General features: G+C 39.7%; 1 protein-coding gene across 1 annotated transcript in view; it reads right to left on the bottom strand.

Annotated features, from left to right (window-relative positions):
- Window positions 1–13183, bottom strand: part of LOC124025669 (ATP-dependent 6-phosphofructokinase, liver type-like) — a gene marked incomplete at its 5' end in the record, with an annotated part of 69086 nt that overhangs the window by 36618 nt on the left and 19285 nt on the right. Inside the window, one exon of the mRNA XM_046339008.1 lies at window positions 3344–3508. Coding sequence (XP_046194964.1) covers window positions 3344–3508 — 165 coding nt within the window. The remainder of the gene's footprint in view (window positions 1–3343; window positions 3509–13183) is intronic.

Below are 13183 nucleotides of genomic sequence, written 5' to 3'. Positions count from 1 at the left end.
ACGGAACGACTTGATTAGTGTAGTGTCAACAACGCACCCACTGCCAGCTGGCCTACTTCAGCAGTACTGTATCATTTTAATCATTTTAGTCAATAAGATTCTTGCTATGTAGCTTAACTTTCTGAACATTCGAGACGTTTAGTCCACTTGTCATTCCAATCTCCTTTGCATTAGCGTAGCCTCTTCTGTAGCCTGTCAACTATGTGTCTGTTTATCCCTGTTCTCTCCTCTCTGCACAGACCATACAAACGCTCCACACCGCGTGGCCGCGGCCACCCTACTCTGGTCGTCCCAGCGCACGACCCACGTGGAGTTCCAGGTCTCCGGTAGCCTCTGGAACTGCCAATCTGCGGTCAACAAGGCAGAGTTCATCTCAGCCTATGCCTCCCTCCAGTCCCTCGACTTCTTGGCACTGACGGAAACATGGATCACCACAGACAACACTGCTACTCCTACTGCTCTCTCTTCGTCCGCCCACGTGTTCTCGCACACCCCGAGAGCGTCTGGTCAGCGGGGTGGTGGCACCGGGATCCTCATCTCTCCCAAGTGGTCATTCTCTCTTTCTCCTTACCCATCTGTCTATCGCCTCCTTTGAATTCCATGCTGTCACAGTTACTAGCCCTTTCAAGCTTAACATCCTTATCATTTATCGCCCTCCAGGTTCCTCGGAGAGTTCATCAATGAGCTTGATGCCTTGATAAGCTCCTTTCCTGAGGACGGCTCACCTCTCACAGTTCTGGGCGACTTTAACCTCCCCACGTCTACCTTTGACTCTTTCCTCTCTGCCTCCTTCTTTCCACTCCTCTCCTCTTTGACCTCACCCTCTCACCTTCCCCCTACTCACAAGGCAGGCAATACGCTCGACCTCATCTTTACTAGATGCTGTTCTTCCACTAACCTCACTGCAACTCCTCCAAGTCTCCGACCACTGCCTTGTATCCTTTTCCCTCTCGCTCTCATCCAACACCTCCCACACTGCCCCTACTGGATGGTATCGCGCCGTCCCAACCTTCGCTCTCTCTCCCCCGCTACTCTCTCCTCTTCCATCCTATCATCTCTTCCTCCGCTCAAACCTTCTCCCACCTATCTCCTGATTCTGCCTCCTCAACCCTCATCTCCTCCCTCTCTGCATCCCTTGACTCTCTATGTCCCCTATCCTCCAGGCCGGCTCGGTCCTCCCTCCCGCTCCGTGGCTCGATGACTCATTGCGAGCTCACAGAACAGGGCTCCGGGCAGCCGAGCGGAAATGGAGGAAAACTCGCCTCCCTGCGGACCTGGCATCCTTTCACTCCCTCCTCTCTACATTTTCCTCCTCTGTCTCTGCTGCTAAAGCCACTTTCTACCACGCTAAATTCCAAGCATCTGCCTCTAACCCTAGGAAGCTCTTTGCCACCTTCTCCTCCCTCCTGAATCCTCCGCCCCCTCCCCCCTCCTCCCTCTCTGCAGATGACTTCACAACCATTTTGAAAAGAAGGTCGACGACATCCGATCCTCGTTTGCTAAGTCAAACGACACCGCTGGTTCTGCTCACACTGCCCTACCCTGTGCTCTGACCTCTTTCTCCCCTCTCTCTCCAGATGAAATCTCGCGTCTTGTGACGGCCGGCCGCCCAACAACCTGCCCGCTTGACCCTATCCCCTCCTCTCTTCTCCAGACCATTTCCGGAGACCTTCTCCCTTACCTCACCTCGCTCATCAACTCATCCCTGACCGTTGGCTACGTCCCTTCCGTCTTCAAGAGAGCGAGAGTTGCACCCTTCTGAAAAAAACCTACACTCGATCCCTCCGATGTCAACAATTACAGACCAGTATCCCTTCTTTCTTTTCTCTCCAAAACTCTTGAACGTGCCGTCCTTGGCCAGCTCTCCCGCTATCTCTCTGAATGACCTTCTTGATCCAAATCAGTCAGGTTTCAAGACTAGTCATTCAACTGAGACTGCTCTCCTCTGTATCACGGAGGCGCTCCGCACTGCTAAAGCTAACTCTCTCTCCTCTGCTCTCATCCTTCTAGATCTATCGGCTGCCTTCGATACTGTGAACCATCAGATCCTCCTCTCCACCCTCTCCGAGTTGGGCATCTCCGGCGCGGCCCACGCTTGGATTGCGTCCTACCTGACAGGTCGCTCCTACCAGGTGGCGTGGCGAGAATCTGTCTCCTCACCACGCGCTCACCACTGGTGTCCCCCAGGGCTCTGTTCTGGCCCTCTCCTATTCTCGCTATACACCAAGTCACTTGGCTCTGTCATAACCTCACATGGTCTCTCTTATCATTGCTATGCAGACGACACACAATTAATCTTCTCCTTTCCCCTTCTGATGACCAGGTGGCGAATCGCATCTCTGCATGTCTGGCAGACATATCAGTGTGGATGACGGATCACCACCTCAAGCTGAACCTCGGCAAGACGGAGCTGCTCTTCCTCCCGGGAAGGACTGCCCGTTCCATGATCTCGCCATCACGGTCGACAACTCCATTGTGTCCTCCTTCCCAGAGCGCCAAGAACCTTGGCGTGATCCTGGACAACACCCTGTCGTTCTCTACTAACATCAAGGCGGTGGCCCGTTCCTGTAGGTTCATGCTCTACAACATCCGCAGAGTACGACCCTGCCTCACACAGGAAGCGGCGCAGGTCCTAATCCAGGCACTTGTCATCTCCCGTCTGGATTACTGCAACTCGCTGTTGGCTGGGCTCCTGCCTGTGCCATTAAACCCCTTCAACTCATCCAGAACGCCGCAGCCCGTCTGGTGTTCAACCTTCCCAAGTTCTCTCACGTCACCCCGCTCCTCCGTTCACTCCACTGGCTTCCAGTTGAAGCTCGCATCCGCTACAAGACCATGGTGCTTGCCTACGGAGCTGTGAGGGGAACGGCACCTCAGTACCTCCAGGCTCTGATCAGGCCCTACACCCAAACAAGGGCACTGCGTTCATCCACCTCTGGCCTGCTCGCCTCCCTACCACTGAGGAAGTACAGCTCCCGCTCAGCCCAGTCAAAACTGTTCGCTGCCCTGGCCCCCAATGGTGGAACAAACTCCTCACGACGCCAGGACAGCGGAGTCAATCACCACCTTCCGGAGACACCTGAAACCCCACCTCTTTAAGGAATACCTAGGATAGGTTAAGTAATCCCTCTCACCCCACCCCCCCTAAGTTTTAGATGCACTATTGTTAAGTGACTGTCCCACTGGATGTCATAAGGTGAATGCACCAATTTGTAAGTCGCTCTGGATAAGAGCGTCTGCTAAATGACTTAAATGTAATGTAAATGTAACATGGCACCCTAGTGAACTACTTTGGACCAGAGTAGGGAATAAGGTACTATGCCAGCAGCAGCCTGATTCTCACCTTTAGGTCCTGGAGGTTGAAGGGGTCCTCGAAGATGTAAGCAGCGTCTGCTCCCACAGCGATACCGGCGTAGGTTGCCAGGTAACCACAGTAGCCTCCCATAGTTTCCACTACGAACACCCTTCTCTTGGTCCCTGTAGCCGACTGCTTAATCTTATCACAACTCTAAGAGAGGAGGAGACGGACAGATGATAGACAGAGAGGGGAAGGTTAGAGACACAACTGAAAGGGTCAATCTGCAGTTCCTACATACATGGTTACACCTGTAAACATGGTTACACCTATAAACGTGGTTACACCTATAAACATGGTTACACCTATAAACGTGGTTACACCTATAAACATGGTTACAACATGGTTACACCTATAAACATGGTTACAACTATAAACATGTTACAACATGGTTACACCTATAAACATGGTTACAACTATAAACATGTTACAACATGGTTACACCTATAAACATGTTACAACATGGATACAACTATAAACATGTTACAACATGGTTACACCTATAAACATGGTTACACCTATAAACATGTTACAACGTGGTTACACCTGTAAACGTGGTTACACCTGTAAACGTGGTTACACCTATAAACATGGTTACAACATGGTTACACCTATAAACATGGTTACAACATGTTACAACATGGTTACACCTATAAACATGTTACAACATGGTTACACCTATAAACATGTTACAACATGGTTACACCTATAAACATGTTACAACATGGTTACACCTATAAACATGTTACAACATGGTTACAACTATAAACATGGTTACACCTATAAACATGGTTACACCTATAAACATGTTACAACATGGTTACACCTATAAACATGTTACAACATGGTTACACCTATAAACATGTTACAACATGGTTACACCTATAAACATGTTACAACATGGTTACACCTATAAACATGTTACAACATGGTTACACCTATAAACATGTTACAACATGGTTACACCTATAAACATGTTACAACATGGTTACACCTATAAACATGTTACAACATGGTTACACCTATAAACATGTTACAACATGGTTACACCTATAAACATGTTACAACATGGTTACACCTATAAACATGTTACAACATGGTTACACCTATAAACATGTTACAACATGGTTACACCTATAAACATGTTACAACATGGTTACAACTATAAACATGTTACAACATGGTTACAACTATAAACATGGTTACACCTATAAACATGGTTACAACTATAAACATGTTTACACCTATAAACATGTTACGTGGTTACACCTGTAAACGTGGTTACACCTGTAAACGTGGTTACACCTGTAAACGTGGTTACACCTGTAAACGTGGTTACACCTGTAAACGTGGTTACACCTGTAAACGTGGTTACACCTGTAAATGTGGTTACACCTATAAACATGTTACAACATGGTTACACCTGTACACCTATAAACGTGGTTACAACATGGTTACACCTATAAACATGGTTACACCTATAAACATGGTTACACCTATAAACATGTTACAACATGGTTACACCTATAAACATGTTACAACATGGTTACACCTATAAACATGTTACAACATGGTTACACCTATAAACATGTTACAACATGGTTACACCTATAAACATGTTACAACATGGTTACACCTATAAACATGTTACAACATGGTTACACCTATAAACATGTTACAACATGGTTACACCTATAAACATGTTACAACATGGTTACACCTATAAACATGTTACAACATGGTTACACCTATAAACATGTTACAACATGGTTACACCTATAAACATGTTACAACATGGTTACACCTATAAACATGTTACAACATGGTTACACCTATAAACATGTTACAACATGGTTACACCTATAAACATGTTACAACATGGTTACACCTATAAACATGTTACAACATGGTTACACCTATAAACATGTTACAACATGGTTACACCTATAAACATGTTACAACATGGTTACACCTATAAACATGTTACAACATGGTTACACCTATAAACATGTTACAACATGGTTACACCTATAAACATGTTACAACATGGTTACACCTATAAACATGTTACAACATGGTTACACCTATAAACATGGTTACAACATGGTTACACCTATAAACATGGTTACAACATGGTTACACCTATAAACATGTTACAACATGGTTACACCTATAAACATGTTACAACATGGTTACACCTATAAACATGTTACAACATGGTTACACCTATAAACATGTTACAACATGGTTACACCTATAAACATGTTACAACATGGTTACACCTATAAACATGTTACAACATGGTTACACCTATAAACATGTTACAACATGGTTACACCTATAAACATGTTACAACATGGTTACACCTATAAACATGTTACAACATGGTTACACCTATAAACATGTTACAACATGGTTACACCTATAAACATGGTTACACCTATAAACATGGTTACAACTATAAACATGGTTACAACTATAAACATGGTTACAACTATAAACATGGTTACAACTATAAACATGGTTACACCTATAAACATGGTTACACCTATAAACATGGTTACACCTATAAACATGGTTACAACTATAAACATGGTTACAACTATAAACATGTTTACACCTATAAACATGTTACAACATGGTTACACCTGTAAACGTGGTGACACCTGTAAACGTGGTGACACCTGTAAACGTGGTGACACCTGTAAACGTGGTGACACCTATAAACGTGGTGACACCTATAAACGTGGTGACACCTATAAACGTGGTGACACCTATAAACGTGGTGACACCTATAAACGTGGTGACACCTATAAACGTGGTGACACCTATAAACGTGGTGACACCTATAAACATGGTTACAACATGGTTACAACATGGTTACACCTATAAACATGGTTACACCTATAAACATGGTTACACCTATAAACATGGTTACAACATGGTGACACCTATAAACATGGTGACACCTATAAACATGGTGACACCTATAAACATGGTGACACCTATAAACATGGTTACAACATGGTTACACCTATAAACATGGTTACACCTATAAACATGGTTACACCTATAAACATGGTTACAACATGGTTACACCTATAAACATGGTTACAACATGGTTACAACATGGTTACACCTATAAACATGGTTACAACATGGTTACAACATGGTTACACCTATAAACATGGTTACAACATGGTTACAACATGGTTACACCTATAAACATGGTTACAACATGGTTACAACATGGTTACACCTATAAACATGGTTACAACATGGTTACAACATGGTTACACCTATAAACATGGTTACAACATGGTTACACCTATAAACATGGTTACACCTATAAACATGGTTACACCTATAAACATGGTTACACCTATAAACATGGTTACACCTATAAACATGGTTACACCTATAAACATGGTGACAACTATAAACATGGTTACACCTATAAACATGGTGACAACTATAAACATGGTTACAACATGGTTACACCTATAAACATGGTTACAACATGGTTACAACTATAAACATGGTTACACCTATAAACATGGTTACACCTATAAACATGGTTACACCTATAAACATGGTGACAACTATAAACATTGTTACAACATGGTTACACCTATAAACATGGTTACAACTATAAACATGTATAAACATGTTACAACATGGTGACACCTATAAACATGGTTACAACATGGTTACAACATGGTTACACCTATAAACATGGTAACACCTATAAACATGGTTACACCTATAAACATGGTTACACCTATAAACATGGTTACAACATGGTTACACCTATAAACATGGTGACACCTATAAACATGGTTACACCTATAAACATGGTGACACCTATAAACATGGTTACAACATGGTTACACCTATAAACATGGTTACACCTATAAACATGGTTACAACATGGTTACACCTATAAACATGGTTACAACATGGTTACAACATGGTTACACCTATAAACATGGTTACAACATGGTTACAACATGGTTACACCTATAAACATGGTTACAACATGGTTACACCTATACACATGGTTACACCTATAAACATGGTTACACCTATAAACATGGTTACACCTATAAACATGGTTACACCTATAAACATGGTTACACCTATAAACATGGTTACACCTATAAACATGGTTACAACATGGTTACACCTATAAACATGGTTACACCTATAAACATGGTTACAACTATAAACATGTATAAACATGGTTACAACATGTATAAACATGGTTACAACATGGTTACAACTATAAACATGGTTACACCTATAAACATGGTGACAACTATAAACATTGTTACAACATGGTTACACCTATAAACATGGTTACACCTATAAACATGGTTACACCTATAAACATGGTGACACCTATAAACATGGTTACAACATGGTTACACCTATAAACATGGTTACACCTATAAACATGGTTACACCTATAAACATGGTTACAACATGGTTACACCTATAAACATGGTTACACCTATAAACATGGTTACAACATGGTTACACCTATAAACATGGTTACAACATGGTTACACCTATAAACATGGTTACAACATGGTTACAACATGGTTACACCTATAAACATGGTTACAACATGGTTACAACATGGTTACACCTATAAACATGGTTACAACATGGTTACACCTATAAACATGGTTACACCTATAAACATGGTTACACCTATAAACATGGTTACACCTATAAACATGGTTACACCTATAAACATGGTGACAACTATAAACATGGTTACAACATGGTTACACCTATAAACATGGTTACAACATGGTTACACCTATAAACATGGTTACACCTATAAACATGGTTACAACTATAAACATGTATAAACATGTATAAACATGGTTACAACATGTATAAACATGGTTACAACATGGTTACAACTATAAACATGGTTACACCTATAAACATGGTTACACCTATAAACATGGTTACACCTATAAACATGGTGACAACTATAAACATTGTTACAACATGGTTACACCTATAAACATGGTTACAACTATAAACATGTATAAACATGTTACAACATGGTTACACCTATAAACGTGGTGACACCTATAAACGTGGTGACACCTATAAACGTGGTGACACCTATAAACGTGGTGACACCTATAAACGTGGTGACACCTATAAACATGGTGACACCTATAAACATGGTTACAACATGGTTACAACATGGTTACACCTATAAACATGGTAACACCTATAAACATGGTTACACCTATAAACATGGTGACACCTATAAACATGGTTACAACATGGTTACACCTATAAACATGGTGACACCTATAAACATGGTTACACCTATAAACATGGTGACACCTATAAACATGGTTACAACATGGTTACACCTATAAACATGGTTACACCTATAAACATGGTTACACCTATAAACATGGTTACAACATGGTTACACCTATAAACATGGTTACAACATGGTTACAACATGGTTACACCTATAAACATGGTTACAACATGGTTACAACATGGTTACACCTATAAACATGGTTACAACATGGTTACACCTATACACATGGTTACACCTATACACATGGTTACACCTATACACATGGTTACACCTATACACATGGTTACACCTATACACATGGTTACACCTATACACATGGTTACACCTATACACATGGTGACACCTATACACATGGTGACAACTATAAACATGGTTACAACATGGTTACACCTATAAACATGGTTACAACATGGTTACAACATGGTTACAACATGGTTACAACATGGTTACAACATGGTTACAACATGGTTACAACATGGTTACAACATGGTTACAACATGGTTACAACATGGTTACAACATGGTTACAACATGGTTACAACATGGTTACAACATGGTTACAACATGGTTACAACATGGTTACAACATGGTTACGCCTATAAACATGGTTACAACATGGTTACAACATGGTTACAACATGGTTACGCCTATAAACATGGTTACAACATGGTTACGCCTATAAACATGGTTACGCCTATAAACATGGTTACAACATGGTTACAACATGGTTACGCCTATAAACATGGTTACAACATGGTTACAACATGGTTACGCCTATAAACATGGTTACAACATGGTTACAACATGGTTACACCTATAAACATGGTTACAACATGGTTACAACATGGTTACACCTATAAACATGGTTACAACATGGTTACAACATGGTTACACCTATAAACATGGTTACAACATGGTTACACCTATAAACATGGTGACACCTATACACATGGTGACACCTATACACATGGTGACAACATGGTGACAACATGGTGACAACATGGTGACAACATGGTGACAACATGGTTACAACATGGTTACAACATGGTTACAACATGGTTACAACATGGTTACAACATGGTTACAACATGGTTACAACATGGTTACAACATGGTTACAACATGGTTACAACATGGTTACGCCTATACACATGGTTACGCCTATACACATGGTTACGCCTATAAACATGGTTACGCCTATAAACATGGTTACAACATGGTTACAACATGGTTACAACATGGTTACAACATGGTTACACCTCTAAACATGGTTACACCTCTAAACATGGTTACACCTCTAAACATGGTTACACCTCTAAACATGGTGACACCTCTAAACATGGTGACACCTCTAAACATGGTGACACCTCTAAACATGGTGACACCTCTAAACATGGTGACACCTCTAAACATGGTGACACCTCTAAACATGGTGACACCTCTAAACATGGTGACACCTCTAAACATGGTGACACCTCTAAACATGGTTACAACATGGTGACACCTCTAAACATGGTGACACCTATAAACATGGTTACAACATGGTTACACCTATAAACATGGTTACACCTATAAACATGGTTACACCTATAAACATGGTTACACCTATAAACATGGTTACACCTATAAACATGGTTACACCTATAAACATGGTTACACCTATAAACATGGTTACACCTATAAACATGGTTACACCTATAAACATGGTTACACCTATAAACATGGTTACACCTATAAACATGGTTAAACATGGTTACACCTATAAACATGGTTACACCTATAAACATGGTTAAACATGGTTACACCTATAAACATGGTTACAACATGGTTACACCTATAAACATGGTTACACCTATAAACATGGTTACACCTATAAACATGGTTACACCTATAAACATGGTTACACCTATAAACATGGTTAAACATGGTTACACCTATAAACATGGTTACAACATGGTTACACCTATAAACATGGTTACAACATGGTTACACCTATAAACATGGTTACAACATGGTTACACCTATAAACATGGTTACAACATGGTTACACCTATAAACATGGTTACAACATGGTTACACCTATAAACATGGTTACAACATGGTTACACCTATAAACATGGTTACAACATGGTTACACCTATAAACATGGTTACAACTATAAACATGGTTACAACATGGTTACACCTATAAACATGGTTACACCTATAAACATGGTTACACCTATAAACATGGTTACACCTATAAACATGGTTACACCTATAAACATGGTTACAACATGGTTACACCTATAAACATGGTTACAACATGGTTACACCTATAAACATGGTTACAACATGGTTACACCTATAAACATGGTTACACCTATAAACATGGTTACACCTATAAACATGGTTACACCTATAAACATGGTTACACCTATAAACATGGTTACAACATGGTTACAACATGGTTACACCTATAAACATGGTTACAACATGGTTACAACATGGTTACACCTATAAACATGGTTACAACATGTTACACCTATAAACATGGTTACAACATGTTACACCTATAAACATGGTTACAACATGGTTACACCTATAAACATGGTTACAACATGGTTACACCTATAAACATGGTTACAACATGGTTACACCTATAAACATGGTTACAACATGGTTACAACTATAAACATGGTTACAACATGGTTACACCTATAAACATGGTTACACCTATAAACATGGTTACACCTATAAACATGGTTACACCTATAAACATGGTTACACCTATAAACATGGTTACACCTATAAACATGGTTACACCTATAAACATGGTTACACATGTATAAACATGTATAAACATGGTTACAACATGGTTACACCTATAAACATGGTTACAACATGGTTACACCTATAAACATGGTTACACCTATAAACATGGTTACAACATGGTTACAACATGGTTACACCTATAAACATGGTTACAACATGGTTACACCTATAAACATGGTTACAACATGGTTACACCTATAAACATGGTTACAACTATAAACATGGTTACAACTATAAACATGGTTACAACTATAAACATGGTTACAACTATAAACATGGTTACAACATGGTTACACCTATAAACATGGTTACACCTATAAACATGGTTACACCTATAAACATGGTTACACCTATAAACATGGTTACAACTATAAACATGGTTACAACATGGTTACACCTATAAACATGGTTACACCTATAAACATGGTTACAACATGGTTACACCTATAAACATGGTTACAACATGGTTACAACTATAAACATGGTTACAACATGGTTACAACTATAAACATGGTTACAACATGGTTACAACTATAAACATGTTACAACATGGTTACAACATGGTTACACCTATAAACATGGTTACACCTATAAACATGGTACAACATGGTTACAACTATAAACATGGTTACAACATGGTTACAACTATAAACATGGTTACAACATGGTTACACCTATAAACATGGTTACACCTATAAACATGGTTACACCTATAAACATGGTTACAACATGGTTACAACATGGTTACACCTATAAACATGTTACAACATGGTTACAACATGGTTACAACTATAAACATGTTACAACATGGTTACAACATGGTTACACCTATAAACATGGTTACAACTATAAACATGGTTACAACATGGTTACAACTATAAACATGGTTACAACATGGTTACACCTATAAACATGGTTACACCTATAAACATGGTTACAACATGGTTACAACATGGTTACACCTATAAACATGGTTACAACATGGTTACACCTATAAACATGGTTACAACATGGTTACACCTATAAACATGGTTACAACATGGTTACACCTATAAACATGGTTACAACATGGTTACACCTATAAACATGGTTACAACATGGTTACACCTATAAACATGGTTACAACATGGTTACACCTATAAACATGGTTACAACATGGTTACAACATGGTTACACCTATAAACATGTTACAACATGGTTACACCTATAAACATGGTTACAACATGGTTACAACATGGTTACACCTATAAACATGTTACAACATGGTTACAACATGGTTACAACTATAAACATGTTACAACATGGTTACAACATGGTTACACCTATAAACATGGTTACACCTATAAACATGGTACAACATGGTTACAACTATAAACATGGTTACAACATGGTTACAACTATAAACATGGTTACAACATGGTTACAACTATAAACATGGTTACAACATGGTTACACCTATAAACATGGTTACACCTATAAACATGGTTACAACATGGTTACAACATGGTTACACCTATAAACATGGTTACAACATGGTTACACCTATAAACATGGTTACAACATGGTTACACCTATAAACATGGTTACAACATGGTTACACCTATAAACATGGTTACAACATGGTTACACCTATAAACATGGTTACAACATGGTTA

Source organism: Oncorhynchus gorbuscha, unplaced genomic scaffold (assembly GCF_021184085.1).
Source record: "Oncorhynchus gorbuscha isolate QuinsamMale2020 ecotype Even-year unplaced genomic scaffold, OgorEven_v1.0 Un_scaffold_2336, whole genome shotgun sequence".
In the NCBI taxonomy this organism is placed as follows: Eukaryota; Metazoa; Chordata; class Actinopteri; order Salmoniformes; family Salmonidae; genus Oncorhynchus; species Oncorhynchus gorbuscha.
Note: the sequence above shows the minus strand (reverse complement) of the source record. Positions and strands in the feature narration are given on the sequence as shown.